This window comes from Dermochelys coriacea, chromosome 7, assembly GCF_009764565.3.
Source record: "Dermochelys coriacea isolate rDerCor1 chromosome 7, rDerCor1.pri.v4, whole genome shotgun sequence".
Taxonomy (NCBI): domain Eukaryota; kingdom Metazoa; phylum Chordata; order Testudines; family Dermochelyidae; genus Dermochelys; species Dermochelys coriacea.
In genome coordinates, this window is record NC_050074.1 from 25112807 (window position 1) to 25139726 (window position 26920).

Here is a 26920-nt window from a genome sequence, read left to right on the forward strand (position 1 = left end):
CCACAACTGAAGACAATACAACCTTTTTAATAGCAGTATCTGATTTAGAAAACTGGTATGTATGGAAATTCATGTGGCAGCCTTACAAATATCCAGAATAGGAACATTTTTGAGCAATGCCAGAGATGTAGATAGAGATCTTATGGAATGGGCCAACCCCCCACGAAGCAGTAAAGCTCTGGAACTGGTATATAGCCAATTGCATCCTTATTTCAGCAACTTACTGAAACAGATTAGAATTACTGAAACAGATTACTGTTACAACCCCCCCAACCCCTCCATATGTCTGTAAATTTATAGCAAATGTGATACAGACAGAAATCCACTTGGAGAGTCTCCGGGTGGAAACCTCCAAACCTTTGGAGCTATCCACAACAGACATGAACAGTCTGGGTGACTTCCTAAATTACTTAGTTCTGTCCACATAAAAGGCTAATGCCCTCTTAAGCATCGAAGTGTGTAAAATGAAATCCCCTCTCGAATTTGGGAAATAACCAGAAGGTGGATAACTTGGTTCAGGTGAAACTCAGATGGCACCTTGGGTAAAAATTTTGGGCATGGATGTAACGAAACTTTGTCCTTGAAAAATACTGTAAAATGGAGGCTCTGCCATTAGAGCCCCTATTTCTCCAATGCTATAAGCAGAGGTGATGGTCTCCAGAAAGGCTGCCATAAGAGATAAATTAAACAGGGGAAAGAGGTAGTTGTTGGCTCAAAGGGGTGGAGAGCCCATGAGGGATCTAAGTACTAAATCAAAATCCCAAATAAGAGTAGGTTCCTTAACTTGGGGAAAAAAAGAAAGATTCCCCAATCCTCTCAGAAACCTTACAGATGTAGGATGGGAGAAGACTGAGAATCCCTCAACCACTGCATGGTAGGCTGTTATAGCCACCAAGTGGACCCTGATAGAGCTCGTGGATAATCCTATCTTTTTTAGCTCTAGGAGGTAATCAAGGTATGATTGAGAGGGAATCATCAACAGGTGGAATACTTCTCTGGATACACCTCAGGCTGATACTTACCTCTACAAGAGAAAAAGTATCTCATGGAATCTTCCCTACTCTTCATTAAAACCTATTGTACCTCCTTAGTTGACTAGTCCCGTGAACCATCAAGGAGCCACGCTTCGAGACAGAGTATCTTCAGGTTCGGATGAAGCGTGGGGCTGGCATCCTAGGAAAGAAGATGAGGAATGGGCAGAAGGCTAATTGCCTGACCGATTGCTAGGTGAATCAGATAAGAATACCATATCTGTCTGGGCCACACTGGGACTATTAATACAATTCTGGCTTTGTCATGCTTTATCTTGTTTATTACATTCAGAATCAGGGGCATGGGGGGAAAAAAAAAACATATAGAAGACTTCTTGTTCATGGAACAAGGATGGCAGCTCCCAAAGAGAAAGGACCCAATCCCCTTCCTTGAGAAAAATGTTTGCATTTCTTGTTGGTCACAATGGCAAAGATCTATTTTTGGAACCCACTAAGTCAGTAAAATTTGATTGAAAATCAGAGGTTCCAACTCCCATTCATAGTCTTGTGAGAAATGCCTGCTGAGGTAGGTCTTCTAACCTGTTTCAGTAATCTGTTTCAGTAATTCTAATCTGTTTCAGTAAGTTGCTGAAATAAGGATGCAATTGGCTATATAGCAGTTCCAGAGCTTTACTGCTTCATCACAAAAGGAAGGGGGACCTGGCCCCTCCTTGCTGGTTGATATAGAACATGCAAACTATGTTGTTCATGAGGATTTTTATGGACTTGTTCTTGATTAAAGGCAGGAGGTGGATATAGGCATTCCTGACTGCTCTCAGCTCAAGGAACCTAATGTGCAGTTGTTTCTCTTGGGTAGACTCTTTGCCTTGGGTGGTGAGGGTCCCTAAGTGTGCCCCTAGCCCATCAGAGATTATGGTGATAGAGGGAGGAGGCTGAACAAACCAAATCTCTGGTCAGACATTATCTGGGTTCCTCCACCACTTGAAAGTCTCTTACCTGATGAGCGACTGAGACTGACTTGTTTAGGCTGTGTTCGTTCAGAGTAAAAAACAGTCCTGAACCAACCCTGGAAACACTGAAGGCAGAGCCTGGGATATGGCATCACAAAGGAAACCTGAAATGTATCTGAGTAATTGAAGACAACTTATTGATGTCTGTGGACTGATATGAATCTTTGAGAGGAGATTTACCAATTTAGAGAATCTGTTGGGGTGGGGTGGAGTTAAATCCTGGTTAATGCAGCATCTAAGGAGGCTCCTATGTACTTTTTTTTTCCCCTTCTTTTCTTTTTTAATACCAAGGTCAAAAGGGGATTTCTTGATGTTGAGCTGCAACACTAGTTTGCAGAACAGGGATCTCATCATCTTTGTGGTATTGAAAACCTAGTTATAAGACCAGCCATTGAGTAGTCATCAAGGTATGAAAAAATGATTATCCCCAGATGTCAGAGGTCAGCTGTGACTACCACCAGCACGTTTGAGTACACACTTGGGGCAGATGAAAGAACAAGTGGGAGCTCTCGATACTTCAGGTGTTCTACTGAAAAGCACAGGAATAGTTTGAGACATGGGTGAACTGTGATATGAAAATAGGCACCCTGAAGGTTGAGGGCCAAAAACTAATCCCCTATTCTAATTCTGATGGAATTATAGCTGAAAGAGATACTATCCTGAATTTTTGTGACTTGACAAAGTTGTTTGTCTTAGATTCAAAATCGATCTCGATTCTCTGTTCTTCTTTGGGTCCAGAAAATAGCAGGCACAAAACCCCTTTCCTCTGTGCTGAATAGCTCCTTGTACAGCACCCATTGGCAGAAGTGAATGAACTTCTTGCTTTAAGAGATGCTTGTGAAAGGGGGTCCCTAAAGAGGGATGGGGAAGGGGGCTGGACATAGGGGAGGGAGGTAAAAAGGATAGCAAACCCTGATATAACTTCTAGCATGCATTAGTCTGATCTGATTTACTCCCATTTTCCTTCCGCATGGGAGAGAGCCTCCAAAGGGTTGAAGGTGAATAAAATATATATGCAGCTCGATGATGTAGGATATTTTCAGGCTCTCGAGCAGACTATCATCTGAGCATTAGTTTTGACAATGATGCCTCAGTAGTGGGTGCAGAGGAAGCAAGTGGTTTCTTACTCTGGAACCTTGACTTTTTCCTGGGTGGTTCATATGGTCTCTGGAATTCTGAGCATGAAGTGGAGTGGGATCTTTGAGCAGTTTGGGACCTTGGATTCAGCTACAGCATTGGCTGCATCTAACGAGCTCTGTAGCAATGCTCTAGCTAACTGACCTTCATAATAATAGCCTGAAACAGGTCATGCTGACCAGATGGCAAGCGCTCAATAAAGGTGGTGAATTTAGCATATTTGAGTGATTGTATTTCGCCATGAGAGATTCATGGTCCTAAATTGAAGAGTCATGGATAAATAGGTCTTTCTGATTAATAGATCCAGGCACTTATAATATGGTGCAGCTTTTGCATTATATTGTCTGCCACATTGGTTTACTGCCTCCACAGCCAGGGAGTTTGGTGTTGGATGGGAGAACAAAAATTCAAAGTTTTAAGACAGCACATAATATTCATAATATTTCCGTTTACACATTGGCAGAATTATTGCAGGGGTTGGATGGATTTAGTAGGATCCAACAGGGCCTCCTTAATAGGCAGGGCAACTCAGGTAGAGGGAGTTCTTTGGAGAATGTCCATGAGCTTATCTTGTGACTCCCTGACCATTTCCAAGGGGATCTGGTGAGAATCCATGATGTGCTTCATTAATGCCTGCAAGTGTCAGACATCAGCCGATGGGGGAAGCAGAACCACTGCATGTGGGGAAGATGAATAAATATTTCTTTGGTAACCTCTATCTGCCCTGGCCTCCTGCGCCTCAAAAGGATTCTTGTGCCGAAGGTGGTGGAGGAAGAGCAATTGGAGGAGGAGAACATCTCTCCCGGTATTACCATAGGAGAAACTAGGGGAATGGGAAAATAGCGGACAATATGCAGCCCAAGAATACCAGTACAGCCATTGGGGAGGTCCAAAATTCATAGGGGGTAGTATCCACTGATGCTCAAACCAACTTGGGGAAACACAGACCCATCTTTGGTGTAGCTCCCCGCTCCTGTCAAAAAAGTGTCAGGATGGAAATTCTTTTGTCTGAGGTGCCAGCAAACTGTGGATGGAAATATTCAAATCAGAGGGGAATTCCTCCTTTTCAAGAGATGGACAATAGCACTCTCTGAAGATGTTGGAGAGTCAAGCAGCACTGGGGAAAGGTCAGACCTCAACAACCATGCTTGTTTTGGTACTGATAACCTTTCAGTGCCAACTAACAAGGGAGACTCTGGTTCCCTCAAAACTAGACCCCTTGAGAATCGGAACTCACCGAGTACTCATAGAGTACTAGGTGGGTTTGAAGAGCAGGACCCTGTTTTGTGGTCAGTACTGAGGGTCTATGCTGCTCTGGCAAGTCTACTCTGGTTTAAGTAGAGGGTACTAATGATGGTGTCTTCCCGCTACCAAGGTTATCTTAGTGACCAATTTAAATGTAGACAGTACTGAATGAGTTGTGGGTACCATTCTCACAGAGGGGCAGGCTTCAGCGATGCAGTGTCCGGCACTGAAGATCTCAATTGTGAAGCATGCTTGTTGTTCTTTTTCTCTGATGAGTCTAGAGCCTTGGACACAGGATTGTATCGAGAGTATCTGGAGCCTCAGCCATACCCAGAGTGCTCTGCAAGGACCAAGGTCTATTTTAGATTAACTCCTTCTGTGGGGAATGACTCCCTTTTCTATGGGTCTTCTCCATGGATTTACCTTGGGTAGATCAAGATGAACATGCCAAAGTTGATGGAGCACTCAGCAACCAAAGTCCTGGGGGGGTCTCTTGGTCTGGATCTGAGGCCAGATAGAAGGAACACTTCATCATTAAGAGACTCAGTTTTAGCTCCCAATTTTTCCTTGCTCTGCCTTTAAAAGCGGAGCAGATGCAACACTTTTGTCAAATATGGGACTCTCCCAAGCACCAGACACAATGCGAATGCCTGTCACTGATTGGGATGGCCTCCCAGCAAGAGATGCACTGCGTGAAACCAGGAGAGCCTGGCAGAAACAGGGACAATAGTATTCAGAAAGGGAATGTCCCCTTCCACAAAGGGGAATGGATTGAGAGAAAGTCCCCCTAAATCTCTAAATAAAACTAAAGAAAAAAAATAATAAAGAAGGGTAACTAAGCTAAATAGACTTAGAAAGTAAGGCACATTAATGCTCCATCTCAGGCCAAGGTGGTTGACAAGGAACTAAGGGCAGCTCGCCCACACAGCCCTACATGTCCTTGGAGAGGGACACAAAGTAGTGCAGGGTGTATGTACAGGGCAAACAGGAACGATTATGTATTTAGATTAAATTTTGAACCTCAGATGACCACGTACAAATTGGGAGTGTGAGGCTTCCCCATAGAGTTGAAAAAACCCACAGCCAGCAAAACACAATGATTTATTTATTTATCTAAATATAATTTTTCAACCAATTTGACTCTTACATTTGAGGGCTTGGCTCATCATTTTTCAGTGCTTAGAGGTGGCAGTAAAGTCACAACAATGGGAAGAGAATTTTCAAAATGAAAATATGGCTGTAAAACTACAAAAATTGGCGTATGCATTAACTGAAATGACTGAAAAACGTCTGGATTTGACAGTTCTTTTCAACCTTTTTGTTCTAAAATACATACATTTGTAATCCGGAAGTCCACAATTTAAAAAAATAAATAAAACATTTCAGCTGAGCTTTAAGCTACTCTTGTCCAAAGTAGTGTATTCCTTGCTGAAAAAAATCCTAACCCACAATTTTCTTATGGTTTGGATAGCATGAAGTTTAAAAGTAATCATGGTGCACCAAAGTGTTTTCTACAAGATACGTCACAATTTCAGTAACTGAAAACATGACATTTCAGTTTTAAACCATTCTTTCACTTACAAAAAAGTGAACTCACTTTCTTATGCAATTTTTTTTTATCATTTTCTAGAGATTCAAAACAACTCTACATCTGAAGAGCTTTCTTAAACAATTATTAAGATGTCATTAAGGTTAAAATTCCAAAGTTTTGAAACTCTGGACACTAAGATAGAATGCTACATCATTAAAAAAAATAATTTACAGCCAATCTGGTGACTTCGCAGTAGGTCAGAGAAATAGCATACACAAAAGACATTAACACTAAGGAGTAAGAGACAATGTGCATCATAGTTAAGTGTCTGGAATTCAGGATGGAGTTAGGAGAGATAAGTACCAGTTACTTATGAACTTTACTTATATGCTAAAGTCCCCTCACACTTTCACTTTCTTTAGGTATTAATCTAAGTTTTCCCCGTGTGTGTTTTACACATTCTGAGATAGCTACAAACCTCACCTAAGAAGCCTCTGTTTATATAAAAATCTAATAAAGGATCAATATATAGTATTTTAAGGTTTGCTTCAAAACGCATATGGCACTTATAAAGGCTGCAGACATTGGTCAATCAAACTCTCTACACAAGTGTTTTCTGCTGGATAATTCACAGTATCATCAATCTCCATGGAGGCCATGCAATAAAGTAAGCACATTAACAGCAGTAAGAAATCTATTAGTGGAAAGAGAACGTCAATATATATAAAAGAAGGAAATGGTAGAACTTCAGAACCCTGTCTGGAATAGCACTGGGGGCAAGGTTAAGCATGGTAAAGGGAGAATTCATGCTTGAAAGATGATGGAGGGCTTTATTGACAAAAATAAGTCTGCATGCTAAAAGTTATGACATACTTAATATGCAAGCAAAATGCAATTCCCAAAATTAAGCCCTATAGAAGAACTCCGTTAGGAAAAAAAATACTGGATTAGCAGTAACAATCCTTTTGACTCTATAGAAGTAGAATAAACATTTTTTAAAAGCATTGGATCTGAACTAATATGTGCCAGTTTATTAAATAAGATTAGTGATCAAAAGCAATAATGCTTCCAAACTATCAATATTTACTGCAGCAGATAAAAGAACATCTTCAGCATTCACCAAGCAAAGTTATTTTAAAAATCCTTTACTGCAAAAATATTTTTCCATTTTAGCACCATTTACAGTACATATTTTCATATATGTGACAAAACATTTAAATTATGATTTATTGCAAAACTTAAAAGTCTTTTCCAACATTTTATACTCTCAAGCACTCTATGCCCAGTTCTAGCCTCATACATGAGCACCACTCTGCATGTGATCAAAGCCTGGGGTTGATTACTATATATGGTGTGATAATGCACACTTTTTGACAGCAGGAAAAAGCAATCCCAGTCTTAAAATATATAGGTAATTAAACCCCAAAAAAGTAAAAAGTTATTTAACTTAAAGGGACACAGGTCATAAAAAATCATTTTAAATTCATTTGTGGAAAAAGGAGATTACTGTATCTGTTTTATGAACATCTCGGATAAAAACTGCATTTTAAAAATCTTATTTCATTTTTACCATTTATGCTGTTTATATACTTATACATTTCACTCAAGGTAGACTTTGAAAACATTCACTTGCTTCTAGTCAGGCCTATTTACTTACATCTTCTGACTTACTGTTGAAAGGTATGACGTCTGGGTGGCAAGCAAGTATAAAAATGTTTACACTGGTTTTTTTAAAAGTAATGAAACTATTTCTGCTAATATAGTGGCAGGATCCTGACATCTTAGGTAGACTTCCTTTGAATTCAATGGGAGTCCATCTGAAGAAAGGTTAAGCTATAACTTCCTGGTTTGGCGCATTAGGTTTCGAAAAGCCTTATTACAAAACCTAGATTTGGAGTCTAACCAAAAAGACTGCCTTTTTAAACAGGCGACAATCTACATATTTTTTGTTTTAAAAAAGTAACAGGAAATATTAAAAACAAAATCTTAGAGAATAAACAATTTTTTCAAGTTTAAACAGCAACTATAAGAAAAAAGTTAGTCTTTATTTAGGATACACTACCTTTTTCTGCACTCCCATTAATTTTAGGTATGAAGTCATCAACTTGTATCCCTACAATTAAGAAAGGGTATTATTTCTGGATTCAAGCCAAGTATTTTATGTAGAGCACTGTGAAATGTAATTGGCTTTCCATACTGCCTCCTTATTCTAAGTATTGAAGCAACAATCAAACCAAATAATCTATGTTAGGACACACGATACAATTTAATGATACTTTCTTGCATGACAGATCCTGTCATATATTGATCAAATGTGTCAAAAATTACCATCAAGTAAGTAAAAAAAAATTATTTTTTTTTTAACACATTTTCCTACACAAACATAGTTGAGTTCACAAGCGAGAACTGGACAAAAGAAAAAAACTTGATGAACATTTTAAATAGCAGTGCCCTCTTCTGGTATTTTGTTACATTGACATTACTTTCGATTTTAACATGTCAAATACAACTATGATCAGCGATTAAGAGGAAACAGACAAATGCATAATTTTAAATGCTTTTTTCTTACTGTCAGCAATACCTAGATCATAAGGATTGCTATAATATAATTAATGGGATAAAAATTTAAAGATGAAATCCAGCTCTGAGCAAAGAACATTAATATCACACCTACCTAAGCTGTTGTGTTCTTTAAGAGTTTTCTCTTGAAGGTGTTCTAACCGTACTGTAAACAGAATTCCAAGAAAAAGATATTTCACAGATTAAAAGAAAAAAGATATAATCAAAGTATTTTTTGACTAGATGACTGACCTTGTAAAGCAGTTAGCTGTTCATTGGCGAAATCATTATTTGCTTGCAAAGCTTCTATTTTTGCCTGAAGCTCTAGTTCTCGCTCTTCCATTTCATTTATTTTATGTTGCAATTCCTTTTTCTCTGCCTGCCCCTTCTGTTGGATTTCCTCTTGTCTTCCTTCTGCCACCTGTTCAAATGTGAGAAAAAATTAAGTTATAAAAGACAATGATGCACTAATTTTTATGTGAGTGAACATTCAGATGCGACTCCCTTTTTAGCCACTCTAATAAAGGAAGTTTAATACCCACCTGTAACCTTTTTCTACAAAGCCGTTTCCAGAAGTAAGTTCATGGAAACCTTATTTATTTATTTCATATAGATGCATTTTCTCCTGTATTTCCATTTCTTTAATGTAATTCCACAGCAATTTATTCCACCATTTGTCCTAAAAGCCTCTGTCCATCAAGACACACCTTGTTTGGAACCATAACAAAAGATAAAACATCCCAGAACAATTTCTACAATTTATTTTCAATAATTTTATAGTAAAACAGAACAAACACCTCAGTTTTATCTGGATAGCATAGGTGTCCAAAGAACTTTTTAGGACAGCTGAACTGCTTCAGTTTCTCATTTCACCAATCAAAATGCTTAGGTTCATGAAACAGGTCTGTATTGTTATTTACTAGCTTGAAAGAGAGCTGTGTCACTCCCTCTCTGGTGGTAAAAAAAAAAGTTACCTTGAGAATGTTATTACTAGTTTTTACTTAGCAATGCTAGATTGCAAGGACTAACAATTGCAGAAGGTTAGATAAAGTTCTGTTCCTACCTTTAGTTTGTCAGAGAGGTCTTTAATTTCATTTACAGCTCCATTGTACTTGTTTGCTAATTCTCTTAATTCTTCCTGAGTCCGCTCATTCATTTCTTTCAGGTGAGTACATTCATCTTCAGTGTTACTTAAACTTCGCTATAAGGAAAAAATTAGTGCATGTGAAAACCAAAAAATAGCGACAGTTTACGGATATTGAAGTTTGATACTGAAGATTTCAATTTATGACAAGAAATATGATCTAAAAACCTCCTTGCTTCTAATTGTTAATAAAGGCCAAATGGCTAGATCAAATGTTGGCAAAAATATTCCCTATTTAAAAACACCTTTGTAATATTCAATTTAAATAAGAATAACCACACATTAAGTGGAGAAACAGGTTGTGTGTGCAAGAAAAAATGAGAGTAGGCTCTGGAGAAAAAATGGTTACTAACCTTCCATAACTGTTCTTCGAGATGTATTGCTGATATCCATTCCACCACTAGCTGCGTGCACGTCACCTGCACTGTGGCTGGAAATTTTTCCTTTACTGGCATCCACTGGGCCAGCTCTAGCGCCCTTTGGAGTTGCACACTTATGCGCCGATATAAGGGGTGCCACTGGCTGCACACCCTCTCAGTTCCTTCTTGCTGGTAACTCCAACAGAGGGGTAGGAGGGTGGGTCATGGAATGGACATGAGAAACATCTCAAAGAACAGTTACGAAAGGTTAGTAACTGTTTGTTTTTTTTCCTCTGAGTGCTTGCTTACATCCATTACATGCTAGGTAACCCACAAGCAGTTCCCCAGGAGATGGGCTCGGAGTTCATGGACATGCTGACTGCAACACTGCTCTCCCGAAACTGGCATTGTCCTGGCCTTGTTGGACGATGGCGCAGTATGAACTGAAGGTATGAAGAGACATAACTGAAGGTATCAACTGAAGGCTCTGCAGATGTTGTGGATTGGTACCTGTGCAAGAAATGCTGCTGACGAAGCCTGGGCTCTTGTGGAACGAGCAGTCATAATAACTAGAGGCAGGACATTCGCCTGTTCATAGCAAGACCAAATACAGGCAGTTATCCATACATGCTTCTTTAGGTTGACACTGGTAGCCTCTCATCTTTTCCACTACTGCCATGAAGAATTGCAGGGATTTGCAGAAGGGCTTAGTCCTCTCAATATAAAAAGCAAGGATCTGTCTAATGTCCAATGTACAAGTGGTTGTTCCTCTGAGGTTTTGGGAAGAAGACAGGTAGAAAAATGACCTGGTTGTGGTGGAACTGACACACCACCTTTGGCAGGAAGGCTGGATGAGGGTGCAGTTGGACCTTGTCCTTGAAGAACACCATGTAAAAATGGTTCTGACATAAGGACCTTGATCTCAGAGACTCTTCTGGCCAAGGTGATCGCCAGGAAGGTGACCTTGCAGGAGAGAAGTAGTAGGGAGCATGATGCTAATGATTTGAAGGGGGCCCTCCGTAAGCCTCGAAAGGACCAAGTTTAAGTCCCATGGGAGTAGATGAGAGTACCAGACACTGATGCTTTACGTGGAGCAAATAGTCCAAGATAGACTCAAGAGAAGATCAGGATGGAGAGAGATCCTGTTCAAAGGTCCAATAAATGGAATGTTTCCACTTGGCCAAGTAGGTAACCCTGGTGTAAGGCTTTATACTACCTAGCAAGACTTGTCCAACCTGTTCCAAGCAGGCCTGTTTTTCAGGGTTCAGCCATGTGTCACCCATGCAGTTAGGCGCAGAGGCGAGATTTGGGTGAAGCAACCGGCTGTGGTCTTGTGAAATCAAGTCCAGGCAGAGTGGCAGTGAGAGTGGAGCTGCCACTGAGAGGTCCAGAAGTATGCAGAACGAATACTGCCATGGCCACACCAGTGCTATCAGGACAACTCTTGCCTTGTCCAATTTGATGTTTAGGAGAACCTTGTGAACCAAGGCAATCATTGTAAAGAGGTACAATAGGTGGCCTGCCCACGAGAGCAGGAAGGTGTCGGAGAGGGAGCCTGTACTGTGCCCGGGCAGCGAACAGAACTGATGGCATTTTCTGTTTTGCCTGGCCAACAGGTTCACCTGCGGAGGCCCCCACCTTTGGAAGAGATGGATGACCTCCAGGCAAGAGACCAATCATGGTGAGAGAAGAAGGACCTGCTGAGGTGATCCACCAACACATTCTGGGCTCCCAGGAGGTGAGACGCCTCAAGAGTAATGGAGTGTCTAACACAGATGTCCCATAGACCAAGGGCCTCCTGACATAGGGCAGAAGATTGGGCCCCTCCTTGATTGCTGATATAGGACATGGCTGCGTACTGTCTGTCAGGACTCGAACCACCTTGCTGAGAACTGGGGAATACTTGATATGCCAGGTGCACCGCACTGAGCTCCCTGACATTTATGAGCAGGGAGAGTTTTTCCCAATACAAGAGATCCTGAGTCCTGAGGTTGTTGAAGTGGGCTCCTCACCCTAGATCTGATGCATCCAAGACTAAAAGATATGGAAGGCTGTGGAGCCACAAAGGGCAGCCCCCTTCATTACTGACCTTGACTCCTTTCACCAGCCCAGGGAGGTGAGGACTGGGAGAGGGATTGTAAGTACTGAGTTCAAGTGGTGTCTGTTCAGGGAGTATACTGACATTAGCCACATCTGAAGGGGCCTGAGGTGCAGCCTTAAATGTTGAACCACCATATAAGCGACCATGTGACCCAGTAGCTTGAGGCATACTTGAGCTGTTGTGATTGGGTAGGCCAAGACTTTGGATATCAGGTTTGTCATGGTCTGGAAGCAGGCCTCTGGCAGGAAGGTCCTGGATTGGGTTGAGTCGAGCACTGTCCCAATAATTTCTCTGAACTGGGAAAGAGTTTTCTTCTGCTCATTTATCAGCAGACCCAGCACTCTGAAGGTGGTTCGGACTGTGCACCGATTCGGTCTTGAGCCTGTGACCAACCTTTGATCAGCCAGTCATCAAGGTACAGGTAGGCCTAAAATCACCGGGAAGAAATCTTGCCAGAGCAAGAAAGGGTTGTTCCAGCAACTGTCACTGGTGGTAAGAAGGAACTGAGATGGTGCACGGCTGGCCGGGCCCCTTATACCAACGCATACACACATGACTCCAGAGAGCACTAGAGCCAGCCCAACATATAGCACAAAGGGAAAACTCTCTGGCACAGTACACGCAGCAATAGCCTGAGTTGTTACATTATTTTACCAAAAACCTGAAGCAGCATCTGAGCTTAGATTCCCCTAGTAACTAAATCGCCAAGAAAGAGGTGAAATGCACATTTAACAACAAAAGCATTCAACTACAAACTCCATCTGCAAGTACCGAAGGACTTTTAGAGTGGAGAAAATACGGTGGGGGAGGGGAATTTAAAAAAATAAAAAAAAAGATGTATACAAAAATCAAATTAGGATTTGATTAAGAGTTTTCTCTCAGAGACAAGGAAATTAATATATCAAAATGTGTCACAAATTCGGTATGTTTTTGTTACAGGATCAAAAAGTGTGTTTGAAGGAGCAAAAATGCATCTGCAATAATTAGCAAACTTGTCAAGAGAAGTAACAAAACAAAAAATAAGCATATTTATATGTCAAGCCTTAAGTTTATTATAGTGCCATAACATTTCATGATACTTTCCATACATAAAAAGGACAGGTCCTACCGAAAGAGTTTACAAATCTAGAGGCCCAATTTTAACATTTATGCACGAGAGTAACCTTATACACATGAAACTATGCATAGTAACACAAATTACTCATTGTAGTAAGCTGTCACAGGAAATGAAGATAAAGAAAGGAGCAAGAAAAACAGGAATTAAAGAGCAAAACAGTGGGTTTAATTATACTGTGAATAGATTTTAAATTCTGTTACTTTTTAAAATGAGAATTAAGTTGGATAAGAGGGAAGGAATAGATAGAGATCACTGGTGAAAAGGAAAGAAAAAAAGCAATTGTTGAGGAAGGATTTGAAGGAAGGGAATAAAAAAACAGTTGGTAGACTGTGTCCAAAGAAATTTCATTAAAAAAAAAAAAAAACAACACAACACGTTTTTAAATGGTATTTTGCATGACCAGTTAAGCTTTCATTTTTAAAGTCTTATTTAACTATTGTCAAACTGTATTTTTTAAATATATGAAGTATGTCATAGGGGAGACAGGAATTATACAGCACTCTAATTTCTGCATAGAGAACACTTTCACCGAGTTTTTTAAAAAAATGAAAAATAAGGACTTGAGTTACTGATCTACCACTGTTTTCATTACTGTGCATTAACTTCTTCCTTGTTGCTTAAAATACTATATAACAGGCAAAACGCACATCTCCAGTGCTTTCCAGTATACTGTTCCTAAATATAACAAACATATACTGGTGCAGTGCAGGTGCTAGAATAGAGTAAAGGACTAGCAGTTCGGAATATTCAAATAGTGCTACAACATTGATTATAAAATAAACAAAATCTAAATACCTCCACTTCAGAGAGTTTTCTGACCACCTCAATTTTCTCCTGAAGGACCCGCCTCAGGGACTCTTTGGCTGTTGTCTCATAGTTGTGTTTGTCTTCCTGTAATGCTACAAGTTCTTTTCGTATAGTATCTTCTGTTTGATTCTGTAAGTAGAAGTTTAAGATAGCAGAGCTCAAAACACTACTCTATTGTAGGTTAACATTTTGTTGAACATACAGTAGTTCTCTACCATTAAAAATCTACTTTGCCAAGATGACAAGAGGAACAATTTTGACAAATGTAACAAAATCTTAAGGGCAACAATATGTTCAGTGTCTTTTTGTAGGGCTGGGTATCAACTGGTAAGAGACAGGCATTTGCTAGAATGTTTAGGGCAGCAGACTCTAGAACCATATTTGATTATTAAAGTAACAAAAATTAAAACAAAATCTACTCATTTCTATCAGTGCACTACCAGTACAGTGTCAAGTTTAGTAGACCTAAACTTTGACATAGTATACGAGAGGTCCCATTTGGAAGGTCTAATGTAGGTTCTTATCTTACAGGATTTTGTTTTTTCTCTTTTCTAAATACAATCCAGGCTGTCATAAGATAACAATGAAAAAAATAAAATGGTACACAATGTACTGGCAAACTAACAGTAATCCAGCTAACCAAAGCATGCTTGCCATTCTGTCTCTAAAATCTCAGATGTCATATTCACAAAGAATTATTCAAGTTTACATTTGAAAAATTTGCATCCAGAGCGAAGAGGCCAATGAGCACTGATTGTTGTAGGAAAAAAACCCTCCAAAATTTGACTACATATTTACATGTATAGGCCTAAGATAACACTATTCATGGTAAAAAATGCTGAAAACAAAGTTTTAGCAAGGTTGAATGTCTTTTCCTGGCATATTTTTGGCTATGCACAAGGTCCCAGGAAATGTTGAATAAGAAGTAATATGAAAACTTGATTACAATTACCATTTTGTATAATTTAGGTTTGTCAAAAATTACTTAAAGAAATGTTTTAGTGGGAAACTTCGTAAACCCCACTGTTGTGGCCACACAGGAAAACAGACAAGACACAAGGGTATTGTTTAACTAGGCCACAACTTTTATCTGGAAAATATCTGGCAATGACCTGCACTTCACAGTTTATCAGTCTTTTTTTAATTGTTCCCAACTTTTTGGTAAGCCTGCCATCAGCTTTCCCCTTTCCCTATCTGGTCTCTGCCTGTTGCTGGGAGCCCACCACCTCCCACATGAGGTTTAAGGGCCAGCTAGTAAAAAGGGGCCGGTTATCCCGCCGCTGTGCCAGATGATAGGACTGCCAACCCCCTTTTCCTGCTTCCTTGAGGGAAGCCTTCCCCTAAGTCCACTTCCAACTCCAGTTTATCAAGGAACCACACTGCCCCACTGAACAAGTACCTTCACTGGACGCCTGCCGCCTGTTAAATTGTGACAATTTGATTTACTTCATTATCTACCCCAAGATCCCTTAACTTGCTCCAAGTAAAAAACAAAAAAAAAACAACCCCAAAACATCCACTCTGCTTTGGCCAATCTGTCAGGGAAAAATTCTTTCCCTGCCCCAACAAAAAACAGCACATATGAAACCCAATCCTACCCTAATCTTATGCGTGAGTGGAGTATGCACTGCTTTTGTGGTGAGAGTCTTGGCTGGGAGGAGCAGGGTACAAATACACAACCGACATGCTGATGGGCATCCTCACCTGAGCCAGTCCCTGCTGGTTGCTCTTTGGTCCAGGAAACTGACCCCCTCAACGCCCATTTCCTGTCTATTCCTCGAAATCCAAGGCAGTGGGGGCAATCTTAACCGAGCCAGGACACTTTTCTCCTTACCAGTCAGCCAGCATCCCACCACACTGAAGCTTCAGTGAGCCCATTTGAAAGTTTGTGCTCCAACTGCACTGAAAGTTTGCTTTACAATAACTATTTAATTTTGAAAGCTTTCAGGAGGACACTGCCATTCAACTTTCCTAAATACCATATAATTAATCTGAAGTGAACTACCTACTTTTGAACAGGCTTGTAATTGGTTTCCCATGACGTCTAACCTTGATAGTAGTCTGTCTTCATCTATTAAAGCCTGTTGGAAAATATAATAAATTTAAACTAACAGAATAAAACAAAATGTTTATACGGTTTTTGCATTTCATTGGAAAAAAGTCTAGACATTAAATATCTGAAAAGGGTAAATATCACTTCCTTAAGAGACATTCACTTTGGAAGCAATTAATAGTACTGGTTAGTTCTAAGATAAACATATGTGTGCACTTCGTCTATTAGGAGTAATGTCTCCTTATCAGTTAAGTGAGAGAACCAACCTTCAACTTTTACTCTTATTTATTATAATAAATTGAAAGTTACAGTTTATAGCCCACTGTATATTAAGTTCTTAGGCCTGTACATTAAGAGAAATCTTGCAGATACCTGCCAACTAGTATCTGAAGCCTCTTGTGTGACAGCAAGCAGTCGCTGAAGGGTGGCCAACTTCTGTTCCAACATTTGTTCCCTATGTAAGGCCTCCTACGATGAAAATATAAATGCAAGCAGGTCAGTTCAAACCAACTACTGGAAAAAACAGAAGCAATGCAATGTATAACCAATACTACTATATTGAAAAAAGGTGGGAGGGAAGATTGGAAGATTTTAACTCATCAATCATTTTAAGTTATAGCAATGCACTAGCAAATTTAAATTCATTTTTATTTATACATATTCCTGTAATTGTTTAAGTGAGCTTAGATTCTTAAAGCCATCCTTTTCATACCAGTTCCAGATGCACTGAATGTACCTGTCCTTCAGCATAAGAACATTTTGACGAAGTCTCAATAGCAACTTATTGGTGGGTTCTATATCTGTAAAGGCTGGGGATAAAACCCTATTAAAAGTGATTTAGTGAAATTATGCTGGAAATAAAGGACTAGAACTTCATTTTACCTTTCAAAAGTTAGATTTTACAGAAAGTTACAACTATATTCTAAAGTACATGCTTTAGGAAAAAGTTATATTATATTAATCAATAACATGTATCAGCTTCCACTCCATCCTGTACATATTAGAAGAGTAATGACATCATGACACTTTGCTTCTTACAACTACAGATGAATAAAGAGAGAAACTCAATTTTTATACTGTGTAGAAGATAGTTTAATGGTAAACAAAAATTAACTTAGTGGTGACATCAGGAAAAGACTGCTTATGTTCACTTTATGCATTTGATGTAAATTTGTTTGGAGAATTGACTAGAAAAAGGAACAGTTTTTCCAAGACTTTCAGTGTACCTTATGGACTAATTTTTATAAAACTTTATAAAACTTTAAGATATAAATTTTTTATGATTTTTAAGATATAAATATTCTTAATCTAATTAGACACATTGCAAAAAATTCTCTGATATATTCACTGCTCCCCATCAAAAAATAGGCCAGCAAATACTGATTTTTAAAAGGCAATATTACTTCTGCTTGAGAGCTACTATTAACGTAGCAGTAAGTAATATTTAAATAAATACATAATAAATCTGTGTAATTACATCTGACAAAAATAAGAGCGTAATAATACATACATTGATGTACATGCAACGTGTGAAGAATGGCAATACATATAATGAAGTCAAGAGCAAGTTTTTCATGAAACCAGGTAGTATTTTAAATTTGAAGTATTATATAGGAGATGCTAACTATCTTTTCTGTTAAATTACATGAAAATGCCAAACTAAAAAAAAAAGGCAGGTTATGTTTTCTTTCCACAGATGGAAGGATCATTTTGAGTTCACGACAGGCTTGCCTATATGGCAAGTTACTGTGCTGCGAACCTGGGCTGAATCTACAGAACACCAGCTTGCCGCAGAGTAACATCCCACGTGGACACTGCTACAATCCAGGAAAATTTCTTGAGTACAGCTTAGCATACTGCTATTTCAGAACACAGTACGCTAAGCCACAGTCCCAGACTAGGACTTTCACTTCAGCTTTTATTTAAAAGTAAGTACCTAGCCTTAGCTTATCTTTAAAATATCAACTGAATATAAACTACTGCAGTGTTGTCTTTCTGAGCCTGAAACAATAGCTCCCCACTCATCTCTGGATGCTAACTGAAGCATGGTAACAGTTTAAATGTCAACATTAACTATTTTACTGCTGAGTACTTTATAGCAGGAACAGTCAGTGTTGTGCTTATCCATCGCTGTTCAATGCAATGACTGTTATTGGACTATGGCAATGAGACAGATAATTGCTGGGTGAAAAATTAGAAAGGAAAGTTCTCCCCATCCCTGCAAATCAATCCTGCACCTGCCCACATGGTGCAAGGAAAGAGAAGCAGCATTTAATGTCATCACTAGTGACAAAACCTTCAGCCAATTCCTGGAAGCCCAAACCCCCAGACTCCCTCCTACACTTTTACAGGTACTAAATGCCCCAATTTTTCATTATCCAATTTGTTAAAACTTCCTGTTCACACCTATTTGCCCTTCTCTAAAACCCAAAATAGTACTAACTTCATTGTAGAGGTTATGTCAATATTAAAAAAAAAAAATCAGTGGGAGAATGAAAATATCAAAATGAGGAAAGGGCAGCATAAGTATTTTAATATTAAAATAAATGTAATACCATCATGATCATTAATTTTCATAATTCACAACCTCAATTTTTTACATATAACATCTGCCTCACAATTTTCAGCTTTCTACAGAACTTAACACTAGAGAGCTATAGAAATAATTTAGATCCAGCTTGTTATTGTGCATACTATATAGGCCCTTATTTTTAATACTTACTCCTGGATTCTGTGACACTGAAATTCTGTGCCATTGCACAATGCAGAATTTTGCAGAAACTTATGTTGTGTGTGCAGAATTTTCCTCTTCTCACCCTCCCCTGACAGAAATGGGCTGCAGAGCTGCTGGCCACCACTAGGGGCCTCTGGACCCAGCAGAGCCCAGCTTGCAAGTAGAAGACACTGCCAGGGGATGAGGGAGTTGAAGCTGGAGGGTTCCTGGCAGCTGCAGTTCCCAGTGTGCCCTGAAGGAAGGAGGCAGCATGCAGGAAACTCTGTGCAATCCCGGGACCCAGCATCAGTCTGTTTCTCCCTCCGGATTCCTGGGCTCTAGAGAGGAGAGGGTGGGAGCCCCTGGGCCAGGGGAAGCCCCCATGACTTGGCTGGGTGGATAGGGAGCATGAGCATCTGGGCTGGGGGGCCCCGCAGCTGGGCTCGTGGGGGGAGGGAGGAAGAATGTCTGGGCCATGGGGAGCCCCACGGCTGGGCTCGTGGGGGGAGGGAGGAAGAGTGTCTGGGCCATGGGGAGCCCCACGGCTGGGCTCGTGGGGGGGAGAGCGGGGGCAGAGAAGCAGGACTGCTCCTGGGGTGAATTTTTGAGTGTGTCTATATTATTATAGACATACTTGCTGACAGGTATTTTGAAATAAATTACAAAATAATTTAAACTGGCATGATTATATAGTGTTATTTTGACAAATAGAATTTGCAGAATTTTTTAAAATATCGTGCAGAATTTTTAATTTTTTGGTGCAGAATTTCCCCAGGAGTAAACACACTTAGAACACTTATACACTGAAATGTACAATCAGGATCATCTCTAACAGGCAACATACTCTTTAAAATATATCTGGAGAGAGTGTGTTTAACCTTCTATTAAACACTACCTCTAAGAGACAAGTTTTTGTCAGTCCTCTGAATCAATTTACAACCATATACATCATGTAAAACCAAACATTGATTCAATTATATGTATAGAGTGGGCACAGCTTTTTTACATGTACACAGTAACATGCATGCACAAAGGACCAGCTAAATGTCCAACTGGTCATTTCCAAACACAATTACAATAACTCCACATGAACTGTCCATGCACATTTTCATGTGAACAATTTTTAAAATCTGTACTTCTTATACAATGCTACACTCTTCTACCAAACAATATTATAGTGAACTTTCTAGCCAAGGTTACTTTTGCTTTATTCAAAATAAATTAAAGTAGTATGTTATGAACATTAACGGAGATGTACAATATGTTGCCATATTGAAACTTTGATAACCTGTTCTAGCCTTCATTAATTCACAAAGGATTTCTTAGTTATAGTAGCTTAAATATTTGTATAATTTGCATATGTAAAATGGAAGTCTACTTTCAGGAGTAAAATGGGAAGTACAGTACTGTGCTTTTACCATCTAATTAGATTATAAACTCTTTGGGGGCAGGCACTGTTTTCGTTACGGATACATACAATTCCTTGCAGAATGGGTCTCCAGTCTCTGGGACCTCTAGGCACTATCATCATATAAATATAGCTTCCATTATTACATGGGTAATCCTCCTACTGTACCTATTAGAACTGGTTCCCTTAAATGAACATTATGTCATCTTGAACTTGCATTTCACTAGCAAATAGAGGGCTCAATCAGGAAACAGGGCCCCACTCTGATACGCCCTATACATAAACAATAAAAAAAGTCAGTCCCTGCTTCAAAGAGATTACAGTCTAAACAGTTCAAAATTACCACGAGTAAACTAAAAACAGAAACAGCAGAAATGTAATTGAAAGTAGAGAGAATTGTCAGAAGGGATGATTTACAAGTTACTTTCAAAGAAACATTTATTTCTACAATCCCTCTTTAAAAAGGGTTATTTGGATACTATGGCCCCTCTATTTTGTGACCCATCCATAGGTCCCTCAGTAAAGGTGACTATCAGTTTCAGAGTGAATAAGTTCACTTGTATATTCCCCAGTCATGTCACATCCTACTCAGTAAAGTAAATATAAGTAAATATAGGTGTTATGCAATTCAGTGACATTAAAATCTAGTTACATTTAGCAAGGCAGAAGGGGGAAAGTAGTGTAAATTATGTTAACTGAGCACCAGAAAAAAGTACTGGTTTTATAAATGGTTACCAAAATAGAAAATAAATGAATTATGTAAGAGAGTCAAAAAGCCTGAGCAGGCTGTCACACCAGAGTCAACAAGGAATAACTGCTGAAATCAGTTACACCTATGTGAAATCAGTGTAAGTGAGAACAAAGCCTTGTGTATCTTGAACAAACAAGTTTACAGTAGGCACCTTGCCCAATTCTAGTACAAGTTAGCTACTCCATTAATTAAGCTTAAGCGAAAAACTAGTTTCTAAACAAATAATTTTTAAAGTTCTCCTTCAAGCCACTAGATGGTGCAGTTTACCCTTCTCTATTCAGAGAGGCTTGGAGCCACATGTATCAGATCTTGAAGAGTACCAGAAACTTGGAGGTTACTTTTGGCAAGAAGAAAGCTTTAGTCTCAGATTCTCAAAGTATGCTATCTGCAAGAAAATGTATATAAATATCAGTGTGTACACATTTATAGTACACACAGATCATGCTCAATATAATCAATAAATGAAATAATTACCAATATCTGCAATTCAACTACCTTTCTAAAAAAGTTAATTGCCATAAGCAGGGTTATTTCCCAAGAAAGAAATCTAAATCACAAGATTTTCAGAGATCCAAGACTTATTCTGTAAAAATCTTTACATAAACTGATGGATGATCTTATAGGGGAGTGAGCAGTATTTTATTGGATGGTCTTAAGTCTTGCACACATGCTCAGAGTTTAACTGGTTGCCATACGTGGGGTCAGGAAGGAATTTCCCCCACATCAGATTGGCAGAGACACCTTGCAGGTTTGAACTAGAGTAAATGGTGGAGTCTCTGTAACTTGAAGTCTTTAAATCATGATTTGAGGACTTCAGTAACTCAAGCCAGAGGTTGGGGTCTATTACATGAGTGGATAGGTGAAGTTCTGTGGCCTGCAATGTGCAGAAGGACTGACTAGATGATCACAATGGTCCCTTCTGACCTTGAAGTGTATAAGTCTAAAGTGTTTTATTCCTATAACGCTACTAGATTAAACCATTTCTAAAGCTTTTCTATTTTTAGAAAACTGCAAGTTTTACTAGGTGAAGCCTAAAACAGAATATGTAAAGATTTAGAAATAAGATTGTCTATTGCACTGCAAGCCAGGTGATATCAGTCCAAATTATAGGTCAAAGTCACTTCTGCTTACTCCTGGCACTTTCCCATCAAATCAGTTTGAGACGGAGAAATCCACATTCCCTTCTAATAGAGGAATGCAACAAAGCACATATTTGCCTTTTACCTCAGAGTAGCTTTATGATTACCAGAACTATTTGGCACTAACAGCAAGAAGGTAGCAAGATGCTTTTGCATGCCTTAGAGGAACTTTGGGAAGCGTTTCTAAAAATACACACAGTTCCACAAATCCAGCTATTATTATCAACCTCACAGATCGTGATTCACAGTACAGAACATAAATGTTACTTCCTAGTTCCAGAATCAAAAGGAAATATGCCATACATGAAAGCTAATCCAACATCCCTTTCCCTTCATCTTTTCCAAAAGCTAGAATTTTCTTTAAAATATCTCTTCCTCTCATTGGAATTATAATTTTTTCTACAACCAACCAATCTATATACCTTCATTTATTCTACATTTTGTAGAAAGGAGAACAAAAATAAAGATAATCTATTTAAAAGAAAAAATGGTGGTTAAGTGATAAATAAAAAATTATTTCTTTTAAAACCAGATAATTTAATCCATTTTAGTATTTCCCATTCATATTCTCCTATGAATTTCTTTGTTATACTATTGAAAAGCTTCACAGACAGCCCTTTAATATTTTTCGAGTATTAAAATGATTCCAAAGAAGAATTATAAATACAAGAACGTTGGAACCTATTCTCAATTCTAAGAAAAGTGAGGGAGTACCAGATTTGTGCATATGCATATAGCATATGAAACCACTATCAAGTCTGCAGAGATGTGCATATATAGAATTCTATACTTATGCAAGCCAAATAATTTATCTATAAAAATATTCATAAAAGAAATTATGATACCATATAAGGGCAATTACCATATATTTTAGGCTGTTTTCAACAGACAAGGCAGTTTATAAACACTAACAGTTAAGAATTAACTGAATCATACTTTGAACATACACAGGTGTACACATACACATGAAAGATTTACACTCTAAACAAAGATTAACTACTTGATTGTGTTATTTGCATAAACTATCAAATTAATGAGTAAAAAAAGAATGTCTTCATAGAAAACCAATTTTACCTGTAGATACTGAGAAAGCTGAAACAGTTCCTGAGAGTACATACTGGGAGTGTTAGCAGCAACCTATGAAATAAGAAATCATCGTCAAAATCATGTTGGGTATTCTACATCAAATTCAGACAATTCAAAGTGTATTTGTAAATATTTAAGAAAGATCACTGCCTACCAGTTCTTTTTCCTCTTAGCACCTTTACTATTCTACCATTACTGTATTATTGTTTATTGTTTGTATTACAATACTACCTACAAGCCCCAAACAGGACTGAGGCCCGACTGCACTAGGCTCTATACAAACAGATACTGAAAAAAATCACTGACCTGAAGGGTTTACCATCTAAATTAAGACACACAGACACAAATGCTTGGAAGGCAACAGATGCACAGCAGTGAAACCACTTGCACAGGATCATATAGCAGGTCAGGGGTAGTGCTGGATATGAAACCCAGGTCTCCCAACTCCTAGTCCAGGGCCCTGCCCACTAGACCATGCTACAAAGCATCAGTCTGCACAAGGTTCTTCCACCACACAGAAAAAGTGCAAGGCACATATCTGCAGTATGATTTTTGAAAAGTTCTATCTAAATAGTAGCTGACTGCTCTTAATATCATCTGATTTTCCCCCAGCATGGCTGAACGGTCAAGGAATCAGCAATGGACTGATTCAATTTAAAAGTTAAAACCAACTCAGTCAAAAATTTTGGGTGAGGCTTCATTATTACCTATGTTTTGCAACATACCAAGGACCCCAAAATTTTCTCTAGTGCTTTGTTGGACAATGACTCTTGCATAAGGAGGCTTTAGAGTCTGGCTTGGGCCAACTTAGAGAAACACCTACAAAACAGCAGAAAGTCATTCTAATCATGCTCGACTCTCTCCAGACCCACCAAGAGCAGAAAACTCATGGGAACAAGAGATACACCTTTGCTTCAATACCTGATCTGCCATAAGATTTGGAACTAGTGGAGAGATGTCAACTAAGCTGGGGGTTTTGTTTTGTTGGGAAATACCTAATACATACTTAAAACAGGAATAATAATAGTAATTAAAAAAAACCACTGCCAGACACAGACAAAAGGGAAAAGAAACAGGTTCATAAAGACAGTTTGTCAGGCAGAGGAATAGACATCAGGTTATTTATAGCCTTGGCTCAGGGCAGGTAGAGGCTTGAGGTATACATGTGCATCCCCCAAAGGGTCAACCAACTCAATATAACAGTCAATAAATGCTGTTCTTGTCACTTCACTGTTCCTAATCTAATCTAATCATCTCATATCCATATGGAGTAAAGGGCTCCATAACCGTTTTTTAAAAGTATGGGATACCACTGCCTTATTTTTTTAAAAATTTACAATTGTAGAAAGAAAAGGAGTACTTGTGGCACCTTAGAGACTAACAAATTTATTTGAGCATAAGCTTTCGTGAGCTTATGCTCAAATAAATTTGTTAGTCTCTAAGGTGCCACAAGTACTCCTTTTCTTTTTGCAGATACAGACTAACACGGCTGCTATTCTGAAACCTTACAATTGTAGATATCACAGTAGTTCAGGCGGGATATAACCGTCAGTCCTCCTTAAAACTCACATTGTCTCACACTCCAAACCATAGAGCATACTGCAGCAAAAGCCATCTTCCATGCCAGTCATTTTGCTCATATTACTCCCCTTCTTAAATCTCTCATTGCCTCTATCCTATTTCATCAAATTCAAACTTCTTGTTACCACCTTTGATACTCTATAATTCTGCCTGTCTTGATTTACCCAAGCATGTAGCACTTCATGTTATTTTGTCAACGTTTCCACCCCGACCACCAGTGGAAAAAGTAGAGTATTCTCATACCATAAAAACTCAGCCTGCCATGCATATACTTGTGATTCTGAACGAATGAATAATATTTAATTTTTTTAAACAGTAATATTAAACCATGTAAAGTAATCCAATGCAAGGCACACCTACAAATAGTTAGGTTTTTCTCATTCTTTCAACTTTTTAATTAAAGACCGAGTACAAATGACTTACCTTGTCAACAGGACTTGGTAATGGAGCATGGATGACACTGAAAAAAGAATTAAAAACACTTTATAATCTGTTCAGTAACAGAATTATGCAAGTAAACATCAAGTACAGAACAGCAGTTCAAAAATCCACAGAACTATCAGTATTCCTGTAAATGTTTAACTTAAGACATTCTTCATTTTTAAGTTCATTCTTAAAGAAAAGTCACAGAAATTAAAAACACTGTTTTTACATCTTACGCTCAGTACCATTTTGTGAAATCGTACTTTGATGTAGATTTTTCAAATTTAGTTTTCAGTTCTAATCTAAAAATTAAACAAACAAATGAGCCACTTCCTAGAACCTTGATCACTATTTTTATATCATATAATTAGATAATGTTTTATATGTTTTTGAATATAAAGAAGATTTGTTAAGGTTCAAATGCAACTTACATGTAGAAATAAGTTACATGCACAAAAACATGCACTTACAGGCACTAGATAAATCACCCTAATATACAACTTTACTGATGAAGAAAGAAAATGTTATACAAAAAGTTGAATGAACTAATCTTGTCCAAGGAAATAGCTATTTTTGTACAATTTCACATTTGAACAACATGAGCAATTTACATAACTTCCTAATTTTAACAGTGTTGTAGCCTGACTGGTCCCAGGATATTAGGGACACAAGGTGGGTGAGGTAACATCTTTTACTGGATCTGCTTATGTTGGTGAAAGAGACAAGCTTTTCAGTTTATGCAGAGCTCTTCTTCAGGTCTGCGAAAGGTACTCAGCATCACTGCTAATACAAGGTGAAAAGGATTGTTTAGCATAAGTAATTAACACATTTCAAGGGACCATTCAAGGTGAAGTGGCCTGGTAACACCACTCCAGTCATAATGAGGAAAGGAAGTGGGGGAGAACAGGTGGGCAGAGGTAGTTGTTAGTGGGTTACTGATTGTTGTAATAAGCCATAAATCCAGTCTCTCTATTAAATCGATGATTTTTAGTGTCTGGTAAAGTTATCAATTTCAGCTCCCAGGCATGTCCCCATCCTTAAAAAATAAAAACATAAAAATAAAATAATAATAAATATAAATAATTAAAAAAAAATCTTTCCTGAGCCCTCTTCTTCTGGCCTTCAAATAACTCACCCAAACTCTCAAAGCTCATTATCAGAAACAAGCTCCCCACAGACTAGGACACACCTACTCAAAGCAGCACCAGACCCTGCCAGAACAACAAACGCAAACTTGCAGATATATCAACACCCCGACAACACACCTTTCAAGATCCCTGGATCCTATACATGCCTATCACAACATGTGGTCTACCTCATCCAGTGCACTAAATGCCCCAATAGCAACTATGTGGGCGAAACAAGACAATCACTATGCTCTTGAATGAACTCACACAGGAAAACGATAAGACAAACACACCACATCACCTATGGGTGAACACCTTTCACAAAGCATTCATTTGATATCTGATTTATCAGTCCTCATCCTCAAAGGAAACCTACACAACACTTTCAAAAGAAGAGCCTAGCCTGGGAGCTTAATTCCATAACTTTGCTAGACACTAAAAATCATGGACTGACTAGAGACACTGGATTTATGGTTTATTACAATGATCTGTAACCAACTAAAAAACCTCTCGCAGTTCTCCCCCCTCAAGACTGGAAGGGTGAAAAAGGGCCACTTCACTTTGAATGGTCCCTTTAAATGTGTTAGCTACTTATGTTAATCAATCTGTTCTACCTCATATTTAGCAGCGACACTCT

The 26920-nt window shown here is 38.6% G+C and overlaps 1 protein-coding gene across 29 annotated transcripts in view; it reads right to left on the reverse strand.

Moving 5' to 3' along the window:
* LOC119858363 (sarcolemma associated protein) overlaps positions 1 to 26920 on the reverse strand; it is a 159093-nt gene that overhangs the window by 46250 nt on the left and 85923 nt on the right. For 19 of the 29 annotated variants that reach the window (XM_038408797.2, XM_043519976.1, XM_043519983.1 and 16 more), the window contains 9 exons: positions 25157 to 25193; positions 23141 to 23203; positions 16428 to 16523; positions 16012 to 16083; positions 13991 to 14131; positions 9538 to 9675; positions 8727 to 8895; positions 8590 to 8640; positions 7978 to 8028 (listed from right to left, as the gene is read on the reverse strand). In XM_038408797.2, the coding sequence (XP_038264725.1) occupies positions 7978 to 8028; positions 8590 to 8640; positions 8727 to 8895; positions 9538 to 9675; positions 13991 to 14131; positions 16012 to 16083; positions 16428 to 16523; positions 23141 to 23203; positions 25157 to 25193 (818 nt within the window). The remainder of the gene's footprint in view (positions 1 to 7977; positions 8029 to 8589; positions 8641 to 8726; positions 8896 to 9537; positions 9676 to 13990; positions 14132 to 16011; positions 16084 to 16427; positions 16524 to 23140; positions 23204 to 25156; positions 25194 to 26920) is intronic. The other 10 variants (XM_043519973.1, XM_043519974.1, XM_038408812.2 and 7 more) reach the window with 1 other exon arrangement.